The sequence below is a fragment of the Herpailurus yagouaroundi genome, unplaced genomic scaffold, assembly GCF_014898765.1.
Source record: "Herpailurus yagouaroundi ecotype Mexico unplaced genomic scaffold, PumYag 77, whole genome shotgun sequence".
Classification (NCBI taxonomy): Eukaryota; Metazoa; Chordata; class Mammalia; order Carnivora; family Felidae; genus Herpailurus; species Herpailurus yagouaroundi.
In genome coordinates this window covers 28,102,620-28,128,742 of record NW_024412388.1, presented here as the reverse complement: position 1 = coordinate 28,128,742, position 26,123 = coordinate 28,102,620, and the positions used below count along the sequence as shown (strand labels likewise).

Below are 26,123 nucleotides of genomic sequence, written 5' to 3'. Positions count from 1 at the left end.
TTGGAACTTTATCCCACGGGCAGCGAGGCACCCATGGAGGGTTTTCGCTCGGACAATGGCCAGCCGGGATTGTGCTTTGGAAGAAGCTCTCCAGCTGAGTATAGCAAGGGTGGCGTCCCCGGAACTAAGGTGGGGAGACCAGGCGGAGGCTGCCGCAGTCATCCCGAAGAGCAAGGACAGTGGCCTGACTCCAGCAGTGGCAGTGAGATGGGAGAGAAAGGACCCACACAAAGGGGTGACAGGCTACATGTGGGGCATAAGGGACAACAAGGAGGGCAGGTCCAGATGCCATCCACCAGGACAGAAATTTTCAGGGAAAATGTGGAGGGGCCCAGTGTGGGGCACGATTAGCCTGGGGGGCCTCTGGAGTATCGAGGAGCTGATGGGGATCCGAGAGGCGGGACCATCCTGCAGTCAATGTCACTGCTGGGTCTAGAATGCAAGCCGGTTCCTCCTGTTACCTCCTCCTACCTCTCTGATGGCCTCCATCCACACTCTTCCTGCTCCCAGGCTTGATGCCTTTGCTCTTGCCCAGAGTACCCCTTCCTCCTCTGCATAATCCCACCCACCCTCCAGTTCCAACTGGAGTCCCAGCCCAGTTTAAGGGCCGGAGCGCAGATCCACAGTCAGAGGTGGGTGGGGTTCAAAAGAGAGGCAGAGAATATAAGAGAAGGCGCAGAGACCAGACTCAGAGCCCAGCTCTGCTGCGAGCTGGCTGTGTGACATGGGGCAGTCCCTTGCCCTCTCTGGACCTGTTCCCTAACCTTTCAGAGGTGAACAAGGAAAGGTCCTTGCCCCAGGAAGCTCAAGGTCTAGAAAGCGCCGTGAGACCAGGGATTTGAGGTGTACTGAATCCCCTGGGCACGCAAAGCAGGAAAAAGTTTATGGAGAAAGACTTAGTGGTATTTTCTCCGAGCCATGAAGAATGGGTACAATTTCAGCAAGTGGAGATAGAGGCAGGAGAGGGCCCTCCAGGCAGAGAGAACGTTCCGAGCAAAGGCTGGGAGGCGCAAAATTCAGGGTGTGTCCAAGGAAGAATGAGTGTCCAGATTCTGGGGGTTTTTTTTGTTTTTTTTGTTTTTTTTTCTGAGTCAACAGCTCGGGCCCTTTTTGTAAGCAGGCAGCCCGAGCCAGGCAGCCTCCAGTAAACACCTATTTGCACAATCGAGGTCACACACAGGGACGTGTTTGCACAACGACCTGTTTGCACAATCTCAGCCGACTGCTATATTCCAGCCAAACCAGGCCCCGGCGGATGAGCACGGCCTCGACTTCCGGACACTCACCCTGGCTGGCCCACTGGTTCCCGCCCCTCAGGAACAGGCTGCTCCTTGACCCACCCCCTGGCCCCACGCACAACAGGCCATAACACACCGAACCGATCCGACCCACGGGAGGGCCGCCCTCCCCAGGGCTCCCTGACTGGGCTTTCCAGCCCTCAGAGGTCACTGTCTGATGGAGGAGGGGGCCCTGGCCCCAGCAGGAGAGCTGGAGGAGGAAGTATCCACAAAGCAGACACTAGGTGATGGAGGGGTGGACTCCACATGTGTCTCGTGTTTGCCAGCTCTCACCAGAGGACACATTTGTTGAGCCTTTACCGCGTGCCTGGCTCCGTGCCACAGGCCTCACGTGCATTCTTTCGCCAGTTTCTCTCACGAATCCCATAAAGCAAACGCTACTATCCCGATTTTAAAGACGCTGAAACCGAGGCTCAGAGAGGTTCCACAACTTGCCCGGGGTCACACAGCTAGTAAGTGGCAAACCCGCGCAGTCTCCTCAGCCCCTCTCTTGACCTCTCTATGCTAATGTAATGTCTCTAAAGTCTCTCGCCCTGAGGAAAGTTCTTCCTTAAATCTCACTTTCATTTCAGCTGCTGCAGTTTTGTTTCCTGGTGCAGGTCCTCGGTGGAGAATGGAGCACACATGAGCAGGAAAATCCTGCTCTGAAACACTGAACTGTGCAGTGATGGGAAAAGGAAAGGAACTTTATTGAACACCTACTACATGCTAGTTAGCACACTGGGTTTCATACCTCCCATAGCTCAGTTAATCCTCCCAAAACCCCTGGGAGGAGTTATTATCTCTGTGGCAGATAAGGAAATGGAGCCTTGGAGAGGGAGTTTCTGCAGTCCAGTAGATCCTCACTGGGAATCCTCTGTGCCGAGGCTGGAGGCGGAGATGGGAAGAGGGTTTCTGCCCTCAAGGAGTTCACAGTCTAATGGAGGAGGCAGACAGCCAACAGCCCACTGCAATAGTACAGGATCGCCAACGAGGGAGGGCACCTGACCCGGCCCAGAGAGGTGCCCAGCGCAGGCTGGAGGTCTGAGCGGGGTCAGAGGCTGGACTCAGCCCGCCAGAGGCGACCAGGGGCTCGGCAAAAGCAAACACACAGAGGTGTTCCAGAGCCCGGGGCAGGCAGGAAGATGCAAGCGAATCCTGCACGACTACAGCCGGAAAAAATGTGTCTGGGGAAGTGGAGGCAGATAAGGCAGGAGAGGGAGGTGGGGCCAGCTGGTGGGGTATCTTGATTGTCCCGTTAAGGAATTAGGGTGCGTCATAGGGCCTCTGAAGAAAGGGGACTGGCATGGTCACCCGTGCCTGCGTGTAGGAACGCTCACTCTGCCAGGTGCTGACAAAGGCTGAAGTGAGAGAGCCCAGAACAGGGGGCCCGCGGGGAGGCTGGGGCACGCCCAGGTGAGGGGTGGGGAGACCTGACAAAGGCAGGGTCAGGAGATGAATTTCAGAGCTGTGGACAAGCCCAAGAGCTCCATAAAGGCAGGAATGAAAGCTGCTTTTGGTCACCATTGTACCCCCGCACCTGTTCTGGGAGCATGTTTTCTGAATGATGAACCGAAGGCCCGTTCTCCTTCATTAAGGACTGGTTGGATGTGGGAGTGTGGAGAAGCAGGTGTGAGGAAGGATTCCTAGGCCCCTGGGGTGGGTGACTTGGGAGGAGTGGGAATGGTGATATACTCTACCAAAATGAGGCACGTGAGGATTGGGGACAGGTTTGGCAAAGTGGGGGGGAAGATTCATCCATTCAGTCATTCATTCAACAAAAATATGTTGAGGGCTCACTAGATAGCAGGCAGTGTTGAAGACAGTGGAGAAAAAGGTTTGAACAAAAGAGACTAAAACCCTTGCCCTCATGGAGCTTCCATTCTGGTGGGGGGTGGGGAAAGCCAATGACAGATAGTGAAAAGGGGTATGGAAGAAAAGAGAGATAGGAAATGAGGGGGGTCAATTTTTTAAAAGGGTGGTCAGAGAAGGTCTCAATGAGGTGATATCTAAGCAAAGACCTGAAGAAGGGGAGGAAGTGACTCCTGTCATTATTTGGGGGGAAAGAATCCAAGCAAAGAAATAGCAGGTGCAAAGGCCCTGAGGCAGGAGGGAGCCTAACAAGTTCAAGAAAAAGAGAGTAGCTGGAGCAGAGCAGTAAGGGAAAGAACAATAGGACAGGAGCCAGGGAAGGAATGGGGCCCCCCACGGGTTGGGTGAGGCCTTGCAGATCATCGAAAGAACCTGGACTTTGACTCTGAGTGAGATGGGGGCCATTGGGGGTTTGAGACAGAGGCTGATGTGAACCAACTTTTTTTGGTCAGTATCACACTGGTTCCTGAAGGTACAATAGACAGGTTGGTGGGGGACAAGGATAAATGGAAATAGGGGACCAAGAAGGGGACTATTGGAAGGATCTAAGTAGGAGAGAAGGGTAGTTTGTCCTGACTGGTACTGGTTTAAGTGATATTTATATTTTCCAACTTTTTATCATGAATATATTGACACACAGAGCCAAGCTGAACTGTATAGGGAATATCCGTCTACCTGGGATTCTGGTTATATTTTGAAAGAACAGTCCATAGGATTTGCTGAGCATGTGGGGCCTATGGGACATCTTGGGGAAGTTGCCACAGACATTTGGGTATTTCCATCTGGAACCTCGACTGTGGCCCAGGTCTGTCCCTCACCCCAGACTCAGAAGCCTGCTTTTTTCTAAAAAGGATCATATGTTAGGGACACTCTCCTAGTCAGTTGGCACCTAATCTTATTGGGTCATAAATCCAACAAACTATGAACAGTCTGAACCCTCCTCGGAAAAATGCACAGAAAATTATTTGTAAACAGTTGCGGGGGAATCATGGATACCGACAATGGAAGACGCTAAATTTAGTCTACTTCACTCAATCAAAAAATGTTCAGGGTAGCAGAATCCTTGCGAGGAAACCAATTTCTTTTTTTTTTTTTTAAGCTTATTTTTATTTTATTTATTGAGAGAGAGAGAGAGAGAGAGAGAGAGCATGGGAGGGGCAGAGAGAGAGGGAGATAGAATCCCAAGCAGGCTCTGCACTGTGAGCACAGAGCCCAATGGGGGACTCGAACTCACAAACCGTGAGATCGTGACTTTAGCCGAAACGAAGTCGGATGCTTAACCGACTGAGCCACCCAGGCGCCCCGATGAGTAAACCAATTTCAAGTGAGCATATGAAGGCTGAGCCTCACCAGCTCATCCCCTTATTTTGTTCCCAGAATCCCCATTTCTCCATCGCCTGTCCATGGTGGAAAACGTAGCAAAGAGGGGCACTGTGAGTAAGGTGCTGGGTCACAAAATTTCCTGTCACCTGGAAGCTGCCGCCTAGAGTACTGGGAGGATCAGAGCCCCAAGGCTAGAGCCAAAGAGATCTAGAGCCGAGCGAGTCTTCGAGCCAGGGTCTGTCTCTGACTGATGTTCCCCCAGGAGTGGACCATGGGAATGGCACCCAGGCGGGTTGAAGCCTGGGCCCTGGCCAGCCTCAAAGCTTTGAGGTCAGGAAATCCGGAGGCAGGGGAGAGGGACACCGTTGCCACATTCCCCGGCCCCTTTGAGACCCCCGAGGCAGGAAGGCTGCCCGGCCCCACCGGCTTCCCTCCCAGGCTCCTTCCTGTGCCTCAGCGACTGAAAGCGCAAGGGAGAGAAGGAGGCCGGGCAGGTGTTGCAATCCACAGCTCCTGGGCCTGTCACAGACTGAGCCATTAACGACAGGGCTGGGGAGAGAAGCCGGCCTGCGGCTGTTTTCAGGAACTTGCCCTCAAAAGGAGAGCAGAGACGGTTCTCCAGGGCGGTCCTCCAGGCCGGTGCCCGCTGCAGGCTCCAGCGTGAGTAGGGGATCCCCAAGCAGGGCTGCATCTCCGGCTTGACGAGTCCCAGGTCCACTCTCCCCCGAGCTCTGCCAAATGCCCGTATGCAGGCCTGGGACCAGGGCTCCTGCCTTTCGGATTGGTCCCTGGGAACCAGGAGCCCTGGACACTGAGTGTCTTTGACCAGGGCTGCCTCCTCTTTGGGGGCAGGGGGTGTGCATCGGGGAAGTCATAAATAGCCGAATATTTCTTTGGGGACGTCAAGCTGGGCTCAGGGAAGGACACAATCGCCATCCCTCTCCGCGTCCCTGTCTCGGACCCTGTGTCTCAGCCCGTCCCTGTCTCCCCTGTTTCTGTCTTCCTCCCCAGCCCCTCCCTGGCCTGGGCTCCGGGTCTCTCTCTGTCTGACTCAGAGTCTTGCTGTGCCTTCCCCCATCTCTTACATTTTCCTCTTGAATCTTAAACTATTTTGGGGACCTCTTGCTTCTCAGCCCTGAGTGCTGGGGTCTCTGGGTCAGCGTCCTTATCTCCTGGGCTCTTTCTTTGTCAGAAAGAATCAGTCCCAGATTCCTTCCCCCCAGAAAGAATCTCCACGTAGGAGAGTAAACACAACAGGAGAGAGAGGGTGTGAGCTGGGCAAGGGAGAGCAGGGGAGAAGGCTGAGTGCAGGGAAAGGAGAGGAGAGCAGGAAGACGTGGGTGATAGCAGTGCCTCCAGGAGGCAGCGGGTTCGACTGGAACTGAGCGGGAGAACCGGGCAGATGGCTGGAGAGAAGGCGAGACTGGGGTCCCAAGGAGCCACAAGTAGGGAACCCAGAAATGGGGCTCTGAAGCCATGCCGTGTGACACGGATGAAAGCAAGGTGGCGGTCCTGGGGGGCTGTGACCACACAGCCTATAAGCGGGAGAGGAGGCCAGGGGGGTTCTGGATTCCATGATGCAGTGCCCCGCTTCATGGCACGTGAAAACAACCGACGGTCCCCGAGGGCTTCTTCTACGCAGGCTCTGCTCTGAGCGCGTTTATCACAGACCATCTCAGTGCATCCTCACTACAGCCCTGAGAACGGGGTGCTGATGTTCTCCCCCTTTCACAGATGGGGACGCTGAAGTTCAGAAAGGTGAAGTAACCTGTCCAAGGCCACAAAGCTGGTAAGTAGCGGAGTCGGGGCTGGAGGCTGGTCTAACTCAGAGCCGGACTCCCCACTTGTCTACATACCGGCCCCCAGAGAGTGAGACCACGCTCCAACAGGCCCCAGATCACTCTCAACACTCTCAACTGGGGTAAGGGTCACCCAGGGCCGCAGTGGGGGACCAGAGACTGATGTCAGACATGCCGACACTCAGCAGCAACCCAGGGGAAGGATGCCCGACCTCTCAGGGTGGGGTTTGGCTACCCATTCTGGACAGGAGTCAGAGGACAGGGATGAAGTGGTATCTCACTGGGCACAGGCTGGGCCTTATGCTGATCCTTGCTAGGGCAGCAGGGCTGGGGTATGATCAAAAGCACAAAGAAATGGAAACCAGTGTCCCAAAATCTGGGCCCAGGAGGCTAAATCTTCCCCAACAAGTGTGTGGGGGGGTGGGGGGGGAGGCGGGGGGGTTGATGCTAATCAAACTGGTATAATGCAGTAAGAAAGCTGCCAACCACTGATGAGTAGACCAGGGTGCTCTGAACAGTGGTGCGGGTTTCTCACTGCACAAAGCTGCCCAGCTAAGGAGTAAGTAGAAGCTGAAATCCAGTCTATTCTTCAGTTGCCAGGTCTTAGTGTGAGCCTGCATCTGCCCAGAGGAAGGGGCGCTTTTTTCCTGATTGGCAAAAAAGTGACTTACGGGCTAGCAGTCCCTTGGCATCCTGATACCGAAGCGTATACAAATAGCCCAGGGGTTGGGGTAAGGCCCCTGCCTTGGGTGTCTGGGAAGTTCTTATTCATACCCCTGCCTGGGAGGAAGAGAAAAAAGGAGAGAAGCTTTCCCCCTTCTGAGCACAGGGGGTCTGCTGGGACACCACTTACATGCATGTGTTCCTATATGTACACGCAGGCTAGACAGTGATTTCCACTGACCTGCCACCGAGGGTGCCAATTAGTGCTGAAGAAGCAGGTGCCAGGCCCCGAGACCCCAATGGGAGCAGAATGGAAAGTTGGGCTAGAAGCCCGCCATGGCAGAATACCTTTGGCATACTTCCAGAAACAGAAACTGGAGGCTCCCAACAGGCAGGCACTGTCGCCAGGACCTCAGGGCACCTGGCCCCAGAAAACCTCCAGAGGTCTATGCCCAGAAGCGGGGGTGCATGGACCCCCGTGCCCTCCCTTTCCCACCATCGCCACAGAGGCCAGCCTCCCCCAGGTGTAACCTGACAGCCCCTTGCCTCAGCTACTCCATGCAATTGTCACTTTCCGCCAAGGGGCGCCTCTAACCTTTCTGGCATGGCTCACTCAGGAGAACATGCCTAGTGCTCATGCGTGTGCAACCTGGACGTGCCAGGAAGTTAACACCCCAAAGAACAGCCCTTGACTGATGGGGGATAGAAGTCAGTAGATGAATGTTCCCATCCTCCCTCCTGTTCAAGGGATAAATTGTCCCTTGGGTGGATAGTTCTGACGTGTGTTCTACACGGCTCCTCGGAAGTTTCCAGCAGGATGGAGCCCCAAGTCTGTGATACACCCTTATGTCGGCTTTCCCTCCTTACCTGTGATCATTCTCCCCACCTCCTCAGTGTTCCTGGGATCCTTCCTATTAAACTACCTGTGTGCAAGCCCAGCTCAGATAAAAGGGAAGGGGGAAGAATGCTATTCCTTGACGCTCCTGTCCCCGCTCTCTCCTGGAAGGCAAATATAATAACAACAGTGGCAGTCACTCACACAGTCATTTCCTACGTGCCAGGCACTATGCGAAGCCCTCGTCTTGCACCATTTCTTGTCTTCCTCCCAAAGCCCTTTGCAGTATAGGCTGTTGTTACCTCCATTTTGCAGACAAAGAAACTGAGGCTCAGAGAGGTCAAGTCACCTGGCCAAAGCCACACTGTGGCAGAGCAAGGGTTAAGCTCAGCTCTTACTCCGAAGCCCATGACCTTCACCATCCCCCTCTGCCTCCAGGTGAGCACCAAGTTGGCACTATGGTGGAGCTGGGAACCTGGAGCCTGACCAGAGCTGCCCTGATTATCCTGCTGCTCCCCAGAAGTGAGTGTGGCCGGGGATAGGGGTGCCGTGGGGAGGGAGAGGAGTCACAGCGAGAAAGACAGAGTGGGTGGAGGCGGGAATCATTTCCCTGCACTGCCACACTGCTCCTGGGGTCCCCAGAGAACCAAGGCTGGGCCACAGATGTGGGGTAGCCGGCTCCCACCCACAGACCTCTGCGGGCAAACCACCATCCATGAGGAATGGTGAGCGGGCCTGGGCTGGTCAGCCTGGAAAGGGCTGGGTGACGCAGGCCTTGTCTGCAAATCTCTGCCAGGCTGTCAGAAGGAAGCTCTGAGTCCCCTGCAGGCTTCGTGGGCAACCAAGAGATCAGGGTGGGAGCCACAAGGAGGCAGGATTCATCCTGGAGTCGGGAAGCCCAGGCAGAGCTCCCCAACTATGGAAACTCTATCTTGAGAGGTAGAGAGCTTCCCATCTCTGGGGATATGCAAGCCGAGGCCAGGGTTGACAGGGAGGCTGTGCAGCAGGGGCCAGCGCACTTTGCTTGATAGGACTATGGAGGCCACATACAGTCTCTATTGCATGCTGTTATCTGTTTTCTGTTCTGTTTTCACCCTTTAAAAATGTAAAACCCATTCTTCGCTGGCAAGCCATACAAAGCAGGCCACCCTCAGCCCTGCTGAAAAGGATGCAGTGCCTGGCGAAGTTCTGGAGTGCACAGTTTTGCGAGGTCCCTTCCAGTCTGAAATTCTGAGTCTGTGAAGTGATGGGAGCCCCACGTTGAAAGTCATGAACTTGCTTCGTGATCCTGGGAGAATCCCTTCTCCTCTTAGGGCCTCAGCCTCCTCATCGGCAAAACAGGCCCAGGAACACATGACAGAGGAGAGGAGGCATTGGGGGGGGGGGGGGGGGGAAAGTGCAGTGCTGCCTTATTTGTTTAGACAAGAAATATTCACTGAGAGCCTACTCCGTGCTAAGCTCTGGCAATACAGTCATGAGCCAAACAGCCAAGGTCTCTGGCCTCACGGAACTTCTGGCCTGATCTCTGGGGAGACGGACAAACAACTAACCACATGGCTCCGTAATTAGGAAGGAAAAGAGCTTTAGGAAAGTTCAGGGCACTTGGCCTGGTCTGGTTGATCAGGGCCTGGTCTGGTTCCCCCAAGATGCTAAATGTTAAGCAGGTGAGAGAGAGGAAAAAAAAGAGCCCCCGAGAAAGGAACAGCAGGTACAAGGATCTGGAGATTGGAGAGATCGTGGCATTTTCAAGGAATAGGAAGAAGGCCAGAGTGACTGCCGACGAGAGGGGGTGGTCTGAGCTAGAACTGGGAGGCGTAGCATGGACAAGGCCAGGAGGGCCCTGAGAAGGACCTGGGTTTTCATCCTGATTGTGGCAGCAAAGACACTGGTGGTGCCTGGCATGTCATTACATCTAATCCTTGCAGCAACATGAAAGTAGGGACTATTTTTCATCCCCATTTTACAGATGAGAAAATTGAGGCACAGAAAGCCTCGGTAACATACCAGGATCACACAACGAATAGGCAATAGAACCAGGCTCTGAACCGAGGCGGTCTAGTTCCAACATCCGTGCTCTTACCCACCACACGGCTGCAGTGCTGACGCGCCGTGATCCAGAGGCAGTAACACAATCAGATCTGAATTCGGAGAGCTGGGGCTGTGGGCTGCCTATCATTCAAACCACCACTTCCACCACCTTTGGGGAGGGTGCTGCAGGGGGGACCTGCCTCTGTCCTGCGGTGTGCTGGAGCTGGCTTGCGAGACCTAAGGGCGCACGTTTCCTCCCAAGTTCACATTCAGTGATGTCACACGGGTGGCTGGAAAATCAGTCTTGGTGGGGAATATTTACACCAGGGAAAGCAGCCCATACTACAAATCAGGATGTGGCTTTCTTGTACAGTCAGTTGATAAGCATTGATCAACACATCATTCTCTCTCTCTCTCTCTCTCTCTCTCTTTTTGCCCCTGAGAGCCCTCACCGTCCCCATAGACATTCTCCCCTTTCCAGCCCCCATAACTTCGGTGGGGAGGCAAGAAGGTAAGGGCCCTGAGTCTAGGAGTCCAAAGACTTAGCTTTTTGGCCCAGCTCTGCCAGGCACAGGGGTGACTCATGGCCCATTCTCTCCCACCCCAGGCCTGGAGGAATGCGGGCACATCAGCCTCCCAACCTCCACTGTCCGCCTGGGGGACTCCATCACAGCTTCCTGCACCATCAGCCCCAACTGCAGCCACCTGGGCCCGGAGTCACAGATTCTGTGGAAGTTGGGAACACAGCTTCAGCTCGGAGAGAGGCAGCAGCGTCTGGCAGATGGAAGCCAGGAATCCACCATCACGCTGCCCCCGCTCAACCGCCCGCGGGACCTTCTCTCCTGCTGCCTGCGCTGGGGCAACAGCGTGCAGATCCTGGACCAGGCTGAGCTGTGGGCAGGCCGTAAGTCCCTGCGGCCGTCTACCCACTCCGCCTCCGTGCCCTCCTGCCAACACGAATAAGAGCTAGGATTCACCGAGCATTTGCTCAGTAAGCACATTATGGGCATGGTATCAGATAACCTTCCCTACCAGCGAGGAGTGCTCTTTAGCCCCATTTTGCAGATGAGGAAACTGAGGCTCGTTTGGTGAGGGGCACAGGCGAATAAGGATGTGGCCGAGATTTATATCAGCCGGCGTGGCTCTGAAGTGAGTGTAGTAACCACTACTCCATATGGCTGCCACATAAGCCCAACTACCCAGCCACTGGAGGGTGTGCCCAGGGAGGACACACTTTACCATCTGGGCCTGCTCTCAGTTTCTCTGCAACTCAGTCTCAGCCCTCTGCTCAAACTGAGAAGCAAGGAGACGATGCCAAGCCAGTGCATGAGGAAAGAACTAAGACCAGGTTTCCTTGTTAAGAGTCACTAGGAGTAGAGCAAACACTTACACAGCACCTGCCATGTGCCAGACATTGCCCTGAGCGCTTCGTACATAGTGAGTCACTCAGCCCTACCCAGGGGGTAGGCATATCACCATCGCCCCATTTTACAGATGAAGAAACTGAGGCACAGAGCGGCTAAATGACATGAAGATCACAATGGCTAATAAATGGCAAACCCAGGATGAAAACCCAGACCTACACTGTCACGGTCAAAGGGGGCCGAGCTGAAGGGGTCGGAGGCTCTGTGATGCCTGCCCTGTACATGCCTATAATTTGACTTGCCCCAGGGATGCCCCTCCAGGGTCACCCCGAAGGAGGCGAGCGAGTAGACAAGGTGACCCCAGAGGGAACAACCCCGAGCAAGGAAACGAAAATAACTGATTCCAGTCAGAGCTTTCCGAGTGGCCCTACTCCAAGCCCTCACTCTTCCCACCCTTCGTGCAGACCCTCCCGCCGCGCCCCACAACCTGTCCTGCCTCATGAACCTCACAACTAACAGCCTCATCTGTCAGTGGGAGCCAGGACCCCACAACCACCTGCCCACCAACTTCACCCTCAAGAGCTTCAAGTAAGGAGGGGTCTCTGGCCGCGTCCTCTGGGTCCTGGGGTGGGGCATGGGCAGGAGTGGGGCTGGGGGAGCCAGAGGCAAACACGGGAGGGAGAAGGGAGCCTCGCTTTCTTCTTCTGCTAGACACCCAAGCCTGGCCTATTGGCAGGAGCCGGGACAACTGCCAGACCCAAGAGGACCCCATCCTTGACTGTGTGCCTAAGGACGGAGACAGCCACTGCTCTATCCCACGCAAATACCTGCAGTTGTACCGGCACATGGGCATCTGGGTGCAGGCAGAGAACGCACTAGGGACTGGAAAGTCCCCACAGCTGTGCCTCGTTCCCATGGATGTCGGTGGGTGACGCCGGGTGTGGGGGAGGGGAAAGGCCCCCACAATGGGCAGATCCACAGAGGCACAGAGAGGGACTCCCAGACCCAGTGACAGACAAGGAGATCCCGGATGGCCTAGAGATAGGGGCAGACGAGAGAGACAGAGATGAAGTGGAATGCAGATGGGGACAGAGCTACGGACGGAGACACAGACACACAGACGTGGGAGAAACACCGAGGCAGGGAGACACGTTCTTTCAGCAAGCTTCTTGAAGTGCCCACGGCACGCTAGGCAGGCGTTGTTCTAGGTGCTGGAGACCTGAACGAAATATCAGAAGTCCTGCCCTTGGAATGTTACGTTCTAGTGGGCAAAATAGATAAAATAGAATGTCAGGCAACCAGAAGTATGAGGAGGGAGTTAACACAGAGGGGGAGGTGGGGAAAGCCGGGGGGGGGGGGGGGGTGGCTCATTCAGTAAGGTGGTCAGGGGTGGCCTCACTAAGAAGGTGACATTTGAGAAGATCCTTGAAGGAAATGAGGGAGCAGGCTGCTGGATATCGGAAGGGTAAGATCTCCAGGCAGAGGGAATGACGAGTGCAAAGGCCCCGGGGCAGAAGGATGAGACAGAGACCTAGGGAGAGACAGACACATATATACAGACAGACCTCCAGAAACATGATGACATGGAGATGAAGAGACACAGAGAGACGGAGAAAAAAAAGAAGCAGGCTGACAGAGACCCCAGGGGTGGAGACCCCAGGGCAGAAAACGGAACAACAGGTAAAGAGAGAAGCAGGAATAAGGCAGAGCCTACTCCTATAGAGGATGGGGCAGGGAAGGTTTCTGACAACCCCTCCTCCTTACAGTGAAGCTGGAGCCCCCCACACTGTGGGCCCTGGCCCCCAGCCCTGAGGTGGCCCCACCCCAGCCAGGCTGCCTGCTGTTGCGCTGGGAGCTATGGAAGCCGAGCCTCTACATAGAACAGAAATGCGAGCTGCGCCACCAGCCACAGCTCGGAGAAGCCAGCTGGGCCCTGGTGAGGTGGAAGGCAACCTCAAGAGCCTGGAGTGGGGGTGGCTGAGGGGAGGGTGGCTGAGCTGGGCCTGAAGGGCACAAGGATCCAGGCTCAGAGCCACGGCCATTCCACCAGGTGGACCCCCTGCTCCCTGAGACCCTCCAGTATGAGCTCTGTGGGCTCCTCCCGTCCACAGCCTATGCCCTGCAAATGCGCTGCGTCCGCTGGCCCCTGCCTGGCCAGTGGAGCGACTGGAGCCCTAGCCTGATACTGACCACCGCACAACAGGGTAAGTGGGTGGGGAGGGGCCAGGAGCAGCCATCAGGACAAAGTCCAGCCTTCAGGGCCCTCCCTGAGCCCCTCTTCCTACTCCGTCCCCAGCCCCCATCGTCAGATTGGACACATGGTGGCGGCAGAGGCAGCTGGACCCCAGGACTGTGGATGTGCAGCTGTTCTGGAAGGTGACCCCTTCTGAAGGCCATCCCTCCACCCCTGAGACTTCTCCCAACCCAGACAGATCCCTGTGGGCTGGGGCTCAGGACTCCAACAGTTCTGGGAGGTTTGGATGCATTTGTATGTGATTTGCATGCACTTTGCATGCACCTAGGAAGCTGGGTAGTACCCTTCTGGAGAGACTACAATGTAGGACTCACCTATGGCAAAGAGTCAGCTCAGGGAATGGTTAAGTGCCAACCTGCTCCTTCCTTTCCTCCCTCCTAGGACCTGGCATGGGGAACAGGGAAGAAGGAAGGGAGGGAGGAAGGTTGGCTCCCAGCCTGTGGGGGCTCAGTTCCTATGACCCACCCACCCCATCTAGAAGCCGTTCCCCACTCAAGATGAGCTGTGCGCCCCCACCCCTTATCTTCTTCTTCCTGTGTCCACCGCAGCCAGTGCCCTTGGACAAATACAGCGGGCAGATCCAAGGGTACCTGGTCAGACCACCAGGCCAGACTGGGGCAGTCCCAGCCCTCTGCAACACCACGGAGCTAAGCTGCACCTTCCACTTGCCCTCGGAAGCCCGGGAGGTGGTCCTTGTGGCCTATAACACAGCGGGGACCTCTCATCCCACCCCAGTGGTCTTCCTGGAGAGCAGAGGTAAAGGGCGCTGGCGGCTAGTAGAGTGTAGTGGGTGAGCACGTAATGTTCAGAGGCTAGACTGCCTGGGTTCACAACTAGTCCCGTCACTTGCTAACAGTATGACCCAGGCAAGTGACCCCTGGCCTCGGTTTACTCACCTAGCAAAGGGGGACAATCCAGTGCCTACCTCAAAGCCCTGTTGTGAAGGTCACATCCATTAAGACATGTGCCTGGCACCACGTTCCCACTCAGTATGTGTTAGCTACTCTTGTTATCATCAGCCGGAACCAAGTTAAGCTGGTGATGGTACCACACAGGCTCACATTCACTCACATGCTCACAAGTGCAGACGCTCATAGACACGCATTCGCGTGTGCACGTATGCACGTGCGTGCATGCGCGCACACATGCACACACACACAGTCCATTCTGCCAAAGAAGATAGGAAGAAAGCCCTACATTTTTCCGGCTGGAACACGGTCCCTGAGTTAATTGCTCCTTCTCAGTGGATCGGCCACCACCACCCCCAGGTTCCCCTGAACATGGGTCCTCACAAGGTGACACCAGCGATAACAAGAGCTCGTACTCCAACTTACGAGCCGCATGACCTTAGGCAAATTACTTAACCTGTCTCAGTTTTCTCCTTGATAAATTGGGGCCAGGGTAGCGCCTCCCTCCTACGACTCTTAGCGGACTCAGTAAATTCATACATACCAAGGCCCATAGCCACACAGACCATGAACTACACAGCGTTAGCACTGATCCCTGTCAGACACTCCTCGGCACGACGCACTGTGCCAGGCTCGTTCTAGGCATCATCTCATTTGATCTGCGCCAGGACCCTTACAGAGGAGCAAACTGAGGTCCTGATGTTGACTTACCCAAGGCCATCCGGCTTGTAAGTAACAAAGCCAGGATTTGAACCCAGGCTTCTGGCTCTGGGACCCGCATTCTTCTTGCTTTTGCTCTCTTACCTCCTACCCTGTCTCCAGGCCCGCCCCTGGCCAGGCTCCACACCACAGCTCGAGATCCCCACAGCCTCTGGGTGGGCTGGGAGCCCCCCAGCCCTCGGCCTCGGGGCTATGTGATTGCCTGGGGCCTGGGTCCCCCCAGCCCCAGCAGCAGCAATATGACCTGGAAGATGGAACACAACGGGAACATTTCCGGGATCCTGCTGCAGGGTGAGGCAGGCCTGGGGACCTGGGAGGCAAGGAGGCAGTGTTTGTCAGGCAGAAAGCAAGGGGCGGGCTGAACCCCCCCACAGAAGAAGCAGACTCCCCAGTCTTTCTTGACTCCTTAGTCTCGTCTCATACCCCCAGAATCAGGAAGTTCTTCCCCCAGTCTAGCCAGATCCTCCCTTTTCACAGCCCTGCCCTGCCACCTTCCTAGCTCTCCTCCTTTTCTGCCCTTACGTCCATCAAATGATCTGAAGAAGAGATAGACGAGGCTAGCCCTGCAGCACAAGGCCTGGGTTATTCCCCACTGGAGGTCTGAGGTTAGCTCCTGATCATCTGCAGAGGTTAGCCCCTCACCAGGGGGCCTGCCCCATTTTCTCTCCACAGAGAACATCAGGCCCTTTCAGCTCTACGAGATCACCGTGACCCCTCTATACCAGGACACCGTGGGACCCTCCCAGCACATCTATGCCTACTCCCAAGAGATGGGTGCGTCAGCCACCAGGCTCCTCCCAGAATCCTCCCCTCTCAACGCCTGCCTGGGGCCCCACAATCAGGACTATGAGGGAACATTTCCTTCCTCCCCCACCTCTGACCCACAGGAGACCCTCTCCCAACCCTAAGATGACCCCGGGCTTACAGTGGACCCCTGCAGCCGGACAGAAGTCAGGTGGTGGGGTGACAGAAACTGGGGAGTGAGTTGGGCAGAATTCACGAAGCGAGTCTGGCAAAAATCAACCAGTTTCCCTGAAAGAAATCAAGTGTCCTGTGTGGCAGAAATTAGACAGAAGGCCCGCCATAAAGTCAGAGAGCGAGTGGCAGAAATCAGATAGTGAGCCCAACAAAATCAAGCCTGGCAGAAATCAGGCGGCAAGGCTTTGGAGTCAGAGAACCAAGTGCAAATCCTGACTTAGCCACTTATTTAGCAGTCTGTGGAATTCAGTCAAAGGTGCTGGCAACGTGAGGCTTGGGCATGGGTCCCCTTGGACTCTCTTCTCCCACTCCCCGCCATAGTGTGGCTCAGTTCTGGGCTCTGGGGAGCCACAAGATGTCCAGCTAGGCTCTCCACTCTTCCCTGCTCCCCGTCAGCCCCTGCACCTCGCTCTCTTCCGGCAGCCCCCTCCCACACCCCAGAGCTGCATCTAAAGCACATCGGCAAGACCTGGGCCCAGCTGGAGTGGGAGCCCCAGGCCCCTGAGCTGGGGAAGAGCCCCCTGACCCACTACACCATCTTCTGGACCAACGCTCAGGACCAGTCCTTCTGTGAGTCTCTGCTCAGTACCTCACAGTCCCTGAAGGCCTGGGAGGGGACGCCCAGCAGCCTTGGAGGGAGCCTCGGCATCTGGGCCCAGGCTGACCATTCTCTTCTTCTCCCAGTCACCACCCTGAATGCCTCCTCCCATGGCTTGGTCCTCCACGGCCTGGAACCTGCCAGCTTGTACCACGTACGCCTCATGGCTTCCAGCAAGGCCGGGGCCACCAATAGTACAAGCCTTACCCTGATGACTTTGGCCCTAGGTAAGGAGAGCAGGGGGCTGGCCAGCCAAGGCTGTTGGGAAGGTTCATCACCCAACGGATCTCTCATTTGGAGGCCCTGCCTGGATCTGCTAGTCTGAGGGAGGAGACCGAGCCCAACCCATGAAGCCCAGGCTGAGGGAGGAGGCCCATTCCTGCCCTCAGAGCCCAATCTGAGGAAAGAGGCCCAGCCCTACTTGCATGCACTCTAATTTCTTCTGGCTTTCCCCTCACCCCAGAGGAGTCTGAGCTGCATATCCTCCTGGGCCTCTTTGGCCTCCTGGTCTTGCTCATCTGTCTCTGTGGGGCTTCCCGGTTCTGCTGCAGACCCAGGTGAGTCCTCTCAAGACACCTAACACCTACCTACCCCTGCCCACAGGGAACTGCAGGCTGGAGCGGGACTGTCCAGGTCCCTCCTTGCCTTCCCAGGCCTCAGGGCCCATGCCTGGGTCCAGCCCTGCACCACCTTCTCTCTGTACTAGGGAGCCTTCAACTGCTAGAGCGGGTGGGAGAAAGCATGGCAAGATGGGAGGGGGCATGCCTGACCCAGCCTTCACCTGCCTTCTTCTCCAGCAGGAAGAATCCCCTCTGGCCAAGTGTCCCAGACCCAGCCCACAGCAGCCTGGGCTCCTGGGTGCCCACCATCATGGTTGAGGTAAGAACCCCCATGGGAGAGGGAAATGGGGCCAGAGGCGCTGGCCCAGGCTCAAAGTGAAAGGAACCTCCCCCAAGGATGAGTCCTCAGGCCTTCCCATCACTTCCTAGCAAGGTGCCCTCCCTCTGGAGTAGAGCAGATCCGAGTTTGCATCCCAGCTCTACCCATTTCAAAGCCTCAGCCATCTCACTGTGAATTGAGGTGAATCTCACACAGAATCATTGGGGACATGCACCGAGCTAAGTCTGAAGCCCATAGCACGCGTCAGGAATACATGAGGTGCTTTGCAAGTGTCACCCTTTGGGCTCCAGCAGAGAGCAGCAGGAATATCCCCACAACAGGCCCACCGCAGGAAGGCACAGTGGTTGGGATGACTACGAGATAAATCATGCCCTCACCCCCCATGTCCTTGTGTCCAGGAGGCCTTCCAGCTGCCCAGCCTTCGGGACCCCGGCATGCCACCCATCACCAAGATCACAGTACTGGAGGAAGAAGAGAAGAAGCCGGGGCCCTGGGAGTCCAACGACAGCTCAGGGACCTGTGGCCTCCCCACCCTGGTCCAGGCCTATGTGCTCCAGGGGGACCCAAGAACACCTTCCACCCAGCCCCAGCCCCCGTCTAGCACCAATGACCAGGTCTTTTATGGGCAGGTGCTGGGCAGCCCCACAGGCCCAGGTCCAGGGCACTACCTCCGCTGTGACTCTACTCAGCCCCTCCTAGGGGGCCTTACTCCCAGCCCCAAGTTTTATGAGAACCTCTGGTTCCAGAACAGCCCCCTGGGGACCCCAGAGCCCCTCGTCCCAAACCAGGAGGATGATTGTGTCTTTGGGCCACTGCTTGACTTCCCCCTCCTGCAAGGGCTCCAGGTCCATGGGGTGGAGGGGCTGGGGGGCATCTAGCACTTCCTGGGACCCCCCCGCCCAGGCCTGCCTCTTGAAAGGCCTGGGCCATCCAGAGGAGAGGAGAATATCAGTAAGCCCATCATGAAAAAATCATCTCGTCCCAGAAGGGCAGGAAGACTACCAGTATCTCCCTATCTCTGGTCCCCAGCATCCTTCCTCCACCTCCCAGGCCCCATGGGCTGACCCTGCCTCTCACTTTAGTGGCCAGAGAATGCTTCATCCAACCCTGCCCACTAGCCTTCTGTGTTTAATTCCTGTAATTTTAGTCTCTTAAACCGGTTCAAGGTTTGGTTTGTTTTGGTTTCGAGAAACTCTTGAGTGTGCCTGAGTCTCTGTTCTTTTTCTTTTCAGGGCCCTAGCAGTGATGGGGGTACTTATCAGAACTGTTCGTTTGTGTATTCTTTCCTTCGCTCATTAATTCCACCAGCCCACATGTAGCATTTAGGTCCTGTGCTGGCAGCAGGGATTCAAAAATGATTTGGCTCAGTCCACCCTCAGAGGGCTCCCATTCTAGTGGTGGAGACTTGAAAACTGGCCACTAGGGCACAGTGGCCAGAGTTATCTTGTGAGGGTGGGGGTGAGGGGTCACAAAATGCTATGGGATATGGGGAATATACTTCAGAAAAGACCAATCCCTGTTGGAAAAATATAATTAAAAACAAAATCTCCTGGGCTGCCTGGCTGGGTCAGTCAGTGGAATGTGTGACTCTTGATCTCAGAGTTGTGAGTTCCAGCCCCATGTTGGGTGTAGAGATTACTTAAAAATAAAATATTAAATATATATATGTTAAATATATATATTTTTATTTAATATAAAATATTAAATATATATATATATCCTGCCAACCTAGAAAACCTCTCCACAAGGGTAGAAGAAAAAGAAATCTGTTTTATTATTGAATGAACATTAAACCAGAATGTGAAACGCATGTGCATCACCAGCAATCCCCTAAAGAGCTTGAAAAGACAGAAGTCTTACCCTTGTATATAGCCAGGTGGATACAGGTTATTGCATACATTTTCTTAAGATAAACAGTAACTTGTCCTCAATGACACCATCTGTCTTTGTCACACAGAGTTCATCCTAAATTCTCCTGGTAAATGGGGTAGCCACGCAAGTTTACTAATTGTCTTTACCCAAAAGAAAACTAAATTTCTCATATCTTTATGAGAAGAGTCAGGTTTGCAACTCAGAGGCAGGCAGAAACTGGGAGACAGGGCCACTGCCTCCCTTAATGATTACATTTCAAGAGATGGCTCCCAGATCCTTGAGAAAAACATGTTGTAAAACTGGCAAGAGGCTTATTTAGCTTTTAAAAAGATTTACGAGTGCCTCAAAAGGGCAGAGAAAGAATTCACAATTACAAGTTTTCAAAAGTAAATGCTTTAAGCAAAGTGAAGGGGAGAAGAGCTTTCTCCCTCTTTGCACCAGGGAGGATTAAAATTTTATTTTTGTGTCATCAAAAATTTATTTTCCCTACTTTTAATTTGTAGTTGTCCTTACACCCCTCATTTCACCAATATTAACACAGCAAATATTGATCAAATGCCTACTATATAGCGGGTCCTTGGCACACAACTGCCTCAGGTAATCCTCCAACAATGCAAAAAACTGATACTGTTATTACCATTCCCATGTGATGAATGAGTACACCGTGGCCCAGAAAGGTGGAGTGACTTGCCCGCAGGATCATACAGTGAGTAAATACTGATGAGTAAAATGAGCTATGATTTCAGCCCAGGACTGTCCCATTCCAAAATCAACGAACGACCTTCATCACGAGGCTTACCAGGCTGCCCGAGAGGAGGCTGGAACCCAGTAGTTCTTAGGGGGCCTCGTCGTGGAATACAGGAGGAGAGGAGGCGGAAACACTAGGTTGGGGGAGAAGAATACGGCAGGCCCCACGGGAGCCTCCAAAATGACCGGGGCCCAAGGCCAAGTACATAGAGTGGGATTAAGGGCGGGATGCCCAAGGGGGAAAATGGCATCTTAGAATTTATACAGCACCGGACACCACTGACCAGGCCCGCAATCACCCAGCCCCCAGCCCCGCACGGCTGCTAACCGGACCTCTCCCCTGGACCCAATCGCGCCGCACCCCGGGTCTTGCCTTTCCCATCCATTCTCTCGGTCTTCATCTGCTCCGGTCTCGAAACTGCACTCCATTGGTCGAGCCTGAGCCAGCATGGCGGCGCCCTTGTAACGCGGTCCGTGCCGCAAAAGGGACGGCGGCGGCGGTGGCGCCGGCCCCGCGGGGTCACAAGTCGGCATGCTGAGAACAGCATGGAGGGCACTGAGGTCGCTTCCGACCCAGGCAGTGGCCCAGGCTCCAGTCCGCGGGCTGCTGGGCGGAGCGTGCGCCAGGCCTCCCTTCCGCCAGTGGGGCCTTCCCTCCCCTCCTGGAGGTGAGGAGCTGAGAACCTAAGCAACTCGAGCAGGGAGGTGGGGTTGGGCGGAGATGGGGGACACGCGGGACGAGGATGGGGAAGAAAGGCCATTGGGTGGGGAAGAAGTAAGACAAGGTGGGAGAGGCGTGGGGCTGCGGGGTGCGGAAGAAATGGGGCGGCTGCTAGGCGCCGAAGCGCCAAGACCTTGCAGGAAGGGTAGATGCAGGGGCCACAGAAAGGAGTTGAGGCTGGACTGTTTAAGGAGATGGGCCTCGGCCCTCTCTCTTCTGCACAGGTGTTATCCTTCCGGCCGTTCGCGGATATGCCATCCAGAAACCAGGTAGGAGCTCTTGGGGTGGGATTTCCGCGGAGAGAGGGACGTCTGGAGGGACGCCGGGTGGCCAAGGGGACAGAGGTGGCTACTTAGAACCACTCGATGGGGGTGGGCCAGAGGTCCTGAGCAGAAGACCCCCACGTCCGCCTTGTCAAAAGGCTGTAACCTGAAACCTGCCCGGGACCGGGTGGGGGGTGGGGGTGGCGAGCCGGCGCGGGAGCTTTCGGACTGGGTTTGAGTGAGAGTGAGCTAGCAGGGGGAGGGCGTGCTGGGCGTACCCAGGCCTACCTAGAGTCTAGGTAGACACTTTGTGTCTACCCTTCCGTGGTGGAGGGCTTGGTTTCCCGTTCCAAGGCAGTGTGCATCTCTCTTACTAAAGAGATCTCTCTTCCTGGGCACATGATATTGGGCAAGTTACTTCCTCCAGTCACATTCTAAAATGATTGTAGAAGTTATCTATTTGAGAGGATTGTTGTTAGGATTCAGTGATAACACATGAAAAGCATTCTTGGCACTGAGCGCAATAAATGCAGTCTATATTAGCATTTATTGCTACTAATATTATGTACACAGTGGCAGAGCAGGGTCTGACTGGAGAGGACAAGTTATCTCCCTTGTACCTCTCCCTCATCCCCGAGGGAATAGGACACACACCAAGGCCCGAGGTCGAGGGTTTCCGATTTGTGCTTACATTTCAGGTGTCCTAAAGCTAGGGGTCCCTCCTCAATCCCCTTATTTCATTCATGCAGTCAGCCAGCAAGCGTTTGTCAAGTACCTGTTCTACATGAGGCCACGGACCAGACCGGGGATTCAAAAGGAGTCAAACTCAGTCCGTCCACAAAAGGCCCCATCCTGGTAGGGGATTCGATAACTGTAGAGTCAGAGATGTAAGAGGTGGAGGCACAATATGGGATCTTAGGAAAGGCAATCTACTCCCAGCGTGAAATATCAAGACAGTTGCCTGCGGCGTTTGCAGAGGAGAAGCTGAGCCCAGAGATATCCAGTGTTTTGCTTGAGACCCTGGGTGCCTCACGGAGTTGGTGACAAAAGCCAGAACTGAGGGGGTGGGCAGTGAGAGTTGACTCTTGGTGTTTTCCATCCCTACACTTGACAGTCCAGCGCAGCCAAGAAGATGACCCGCCCCCTTCCACGCTGCTCAAAGACTACCAGAACATTCCCGGAATTGAGAAGTAAGCAAAAAGAAATCTCTTTGATGAGGTAGGGTGCCCTAAGAGGAGTGAGGAGGAGGAAGGGAAGACAGTGACTGGTCCGGCCTGGCCCACTGTATCTGAAGCTTGGTCATAGAATCAGGCAGAGGACTCTTGAAGCCCAGGCTTGGTGAGGGTGAGTGGCAGGGCAGAATGGCATTCGTGGAGCTCAATTGTTTGCCTTTTGTTGTACTCTGGTTTAGTTAGCAAGGAGGCAACATACCTCATGGGTCTTTGTGAAATCTCTCATCTCTGGATCCTCAAAAAAGCCCTCTGAGGGAAGAAACAGTGTCTCCCTTTTATACATTACCAAGTTGTTCTATGTCATACAGCTCCTAAGGGACGGAGCTGAAAGACACCAAAGCCGGGATCCTTCTGCTCAGTCCCTGCCCTACGCCCTAGGAGCTGTCCTGTGTGACATGAGAAGAAAACGATTATAGAATTGAAATGTCTCAAGACAGATTGAACCATACCTTTTGCTGAAATGAAAATCTTCCCTTTGCCCTCCCTGTGATGGGCCTGGAACACTCACACGGACAGCCCCAATTTTGTGTAGTTATCACATCGTTCCACGTTCTCAGCGCAGCACATCAGATTCATGCTGTTAATCCCCGAGAAATGGCTCCCCGCTTCCACAGAGACTCTTTTGTTATAAAAGAAATTTTCAGGGGCGCCCGGCTGGCTCAGTTGGTGGAGCATGAGACTATTGATCTCGTAGAGATCTACGTTGGATGTAGAGATTACTTAAAAATAAAATATTAAAAAAAAAATTTTTTTTTAACCGTAATTGCTTTTCAAACTAAAATGGAAACAGCATCATTTCCCCCTCCTCCCCGTCCCCCCACACCTGTCTCTCATTGCTCTGGTTTCCGCACAGGTTTGACGATGTTGTAAGAAGACTCCTGTCTTTGGAAATGGCCAACCAGGTAAGTGACCTGTGCAAAACCCCAGCCTCTCCTAGTCCTCTCCTCTGGGACTTCCTCCTACCGTGGTAACACCACCCCAGGCTTCTCAAGTCACAGTATTTATCCCAGTGTCATTCTGTGACCACTCATCCATCCCCCAGACTGAGCATCTCGAGGGCAGGGACGGTCTTGTTCTCTCACTGTATCCCTAGCACCCGGCAAACAGTAGGTACTCAGTAATGATCTAATGCCTGAATGAATGAGCAAGGTTTGGAGACATTCATCCAACAAGCCATTTCACCTGCCATTGGCCTCGGACTCACCTACATGTGAATAGCTACGTGCTGACCAAAGGCCTTGCCCTGATGAACAGAGTGAAGCCAGGCGCTGAACTTCATGGCCTAGGTTCTATGACTGTAGCCAGGGCCTGTGTGGTATGAAGGCTAGCTCTTAGGGGCTGGCAGACCACACAGATTCTCTGTCTCTATCCTCAACAGAAGGAGAAGCTAAAAGTCAAGCAAGAGCAATTGATGAAGAAGATTGTGGCAAACCCTGAGGACACCAGCTCCCTGGAGGCTCGAAGTTGGTCAGGGGACCCTTGGGGAGGGGAAGAGCGGCGGGAAGGGGAGGGGGGTCTGCTAGCTGGTACTTGATCCAGGGCTCTTGTCTACAAGTACACTAGGTATTAGATGTGACTTGATAAAGGGAGAGACAAGAAGGACCCAGAGTGATGAAAATTGGACTCTGTGATGCTAGAGTCAGCGCCCAGGTCCCACCTCATACCTCTGTGTGAGCTCAGGAGAGTTTCCTCAGGAACCAAAGCTTGTCTCTGTGTCTCTCTCTACTCTGCAGCGAAGGTGGTGTAAAGGGGCAAGTGGTCAGGGCCAAGATTCCACCTCACTCCACAGTGCTGCCAGAACTTATTGTGTGTCCAGGAAGGGCCTGCTGTACTGACAGCATCTCCTTGGGGCCACCTTCCGCTTCTGCCTTTGCCCCCGTCTTTGCAATAAAGGCAGGGATCAAATATGAGGCTACCTAAGGAAGGATATTGCAAGAGTTTAGGAGATGAGTGAGAGCTGGTAATTCTGAAAACTCACTAGTGAGGGGTGCCTGTGTGGCTCAGTCGGTTAAGCGTCCGACTTCGGCTCAGATCATGATCTCACAGTTTGTGGGTTCGATCCCCATGTCAGGCTCTGTGCTGACAGCTCAGAGCCTGGAGCCTGCTTCGGATTCTGTGTCTCCCTCTCTCTTTCTCTGCCCCTCCCCTGCTCGCACTCTGTCTGTCTCTCTCAAAAAATAAACAGACATTAAAAGAATTTGAAAACTCGCTAGTCAAAAAACAGAAAGGTAGCCACTGGAAGGGCAGAGGCAAGGAGTAGACCCTTGATGGTTTGGGAATCTAGTCTTACTACATTGGGTAGGACCACCAGTGCAGCATTGAATGATTAACAATGATAGCATGGACAGTAGACTGATTCCTGAATTCAACAGGAACGCTCTAAAGTTTTACCATTAAGAATGCTATGTGCTATGGTTTGGGGATGATACGTTCATAAGATTAAGGAACTTGCCTTCCTTAGACTTTGCTTTCTGAAGGAAAGAGAGTCCAAAGTCTTTTGAGATCTTGAAATTCAGAGTGCTTTGGGAGTTGTAGAGAGCTACACAAGAGCACTGGTGATTGTTATTCCTTGAGGTCTTAAAACATAACCCCGGCCCGGGCCCTTCCTTCCTCTGTGCCAGCTCTCATCCTCTGTGGTTTGTGGTTTCAGTTGTTGCTTTGACCGTCAAGATCCGCAATTATGAAGAACACAGGCAGAAACACCGAAAGGTAAACCTTGGGCATCGCTCCCAGCTAAACGCCAGCAGCCAGGGGAGAGGAGTCTGAGAGGTGAAGGGCTCTGGGTCCAGAGAAGCAACTTGAGAAGCCAGATGGCCACAACGCCAGGGTGCCCGGCCCTCAGCTGCGGTGGAAAAAACATTCCCCTCCTGCCGCCAGTGGAAAAATGGGAGCCTTACGGTGCTGTGCTGAGTGTCACCAGTGGTCAAGAATGCAGACTTCAGGGGCGCCTCGGTGGCGCAGTCGGTTAAGCGTCCGACCTCAACCAGGTCACGATCTCGCGGTCCGTGAGTTCGAGCCCCGCGTCAGGCTCTGGGCTGATGGCTCGGAGCCTGGAGCCTGTTTCCAATTCTGTGTCTCCCTCTCTCTCTGCCCCTCCCCCGTTCATGCTCTGTCGCTCTCTGTCCCAAAAATAAATAAAAAGGAAAAAAAAAAAAAAAAAAAAAAAAAAAAAAGAATGCAGACTTCAGGGCATGACCGCAGCATCTGGCACATAGTGGGTGCTCAGTATTTCTAGAATGCAGGAAGGGAGTCAGGTTGGCACTCGGTTCAAATCTCAGCTTTGCCATTTCCGCTAACCAGATGTGTGACTTTGGGGAAGTTACTTTACATGCCCAAGCCTCAGTTCTCCTGTCTGTAAAGTGGGGAGCATAGTAGTACCTGCTGATGGAATTGCAAGGACTAGGTGAAATAATAAAGCACCAGCATGGTCATATGAAGTATTGGGCCTTGTGCAGAGCACCTCACATGCATCAGTTCATTTAACCCTTAGGACCATCTTTCTATCCCATTTTACAAAGGCGTAATCTCAGCATGGGGTGATTAAGTTATTCCTCAAAGCACACCACTGAGAAATGATGTGCTAGGACTTGAAACTAGGTGGTCTTGCTCTGGGGCCCATATTCTTTTGTTTGTTTGTTTGTTTGTTTGTTTTGCAAAGAACACAAGTTTATTATCTCGTAGTTGGGTTTTTTTTTAAGTTTATTTTTTAATTTGTGTTTTTTGAGACAGAGAACACGAGTGGGAGAGGGCAGGAGGGGTGGGGAGAGAA

The 26,123-nt window shown here is 54.1% G+C and overlaps 2 protein-coding genes across 3 annotated transcripts in view; both read left to right on the top strand.

Moving 5' to 3' along the window:
• The first annotated feature begins 5,007 nt into the window (after nucleotides 1-5,007).
• On the top strand, nucleotides 5,008-18,728 carry CSF3R (colony stimulating factor 3 receptor). 2 transcript variants are annotated; one of them, XM_040469473.1, is made up of 17 exons: nucleotides 5,008-5,132; nucleotides 6,207-6,261; nucleotides 8,208-8,291; nucleotides 10,405-10,701; nucleotides 11,626-11,749; nucleotides 11,898-12,085; nucleotides 12,928-13,097; nucleotides 13,212-13,365; nucleotides 13,458-13,537; nucleotides 13,964-14,171; nucleotides 15,146-15,334; nucleotides 15,716-15,817; nucleotides 16,445-16,591; nucleotides 16,706-16,846; nucleotides 17,083-17,176; nucleotides 17,420-17,498; nucleotides 17,918-18,728. In XM_040469473.1, the coding sequence occupies exons 3-17, from the start codon at nucleotides 8,228-8,230 to the stop codon at nucleotides 18,395-18,397; spliced, it is 2,517 nt and encodes an 838-aa protein (XP_040325407.1). In that variant the 5' UTR covers nucleotides 5,008-5,132; nucleotides 6,207-6,261; nucleotides 8,208-8,227; the 3' UTR covers nucleotides 18,398-18,728. The 2 variants fall into 2 exon arrangements, with proteins under 2 accessions (XP_040325407.1, XP_040325399.1); XM_040469465.1 differs by having other exon boundaries at nucleotides 17,417-17,498.
• Nucleotides 18,729-20,568: 1,840 nt separating this feature from the next.
• Nucleotides 20,569-26,123, top strand: part of MRPS15 (mitochondrial ribosomal protein S15) — a 7,875-nt gene continuing 2,320 nt past the window's right edge. The window contains exons 1-6 of the mRNA XM_040469485.1: nucleotides 20,569-20,806; nucleotides 21,084-21,128; nucleotides 22,237-22,312; nucleotides 23,208-23,256; nucleotides 23,733-23,817; nucleotides 25,005-25,063. Of these exons, the coding sequence (XP_040325419.1) occupies nucleotides 20,671-20,806; nucleotides 21,084-21,128; nucleotides 22,237-22,312; nucleotides 23,208-23,256; nucleotides 23,733-23,817; nucleotides 25,005-25,063 (450 nt within the window). The 5' untranslated portion in view covers nucleotides 20,569-20,670. The remainder of the gene's footprint in view (nucleotides 20,807-21,083; nucleotides 21,129-22,236; nucleotides 22,313-23,207; nucleotides 23,257-23,732; nucleotides 23,818-25,004; nucleotides 25,064-26,123) is intronic.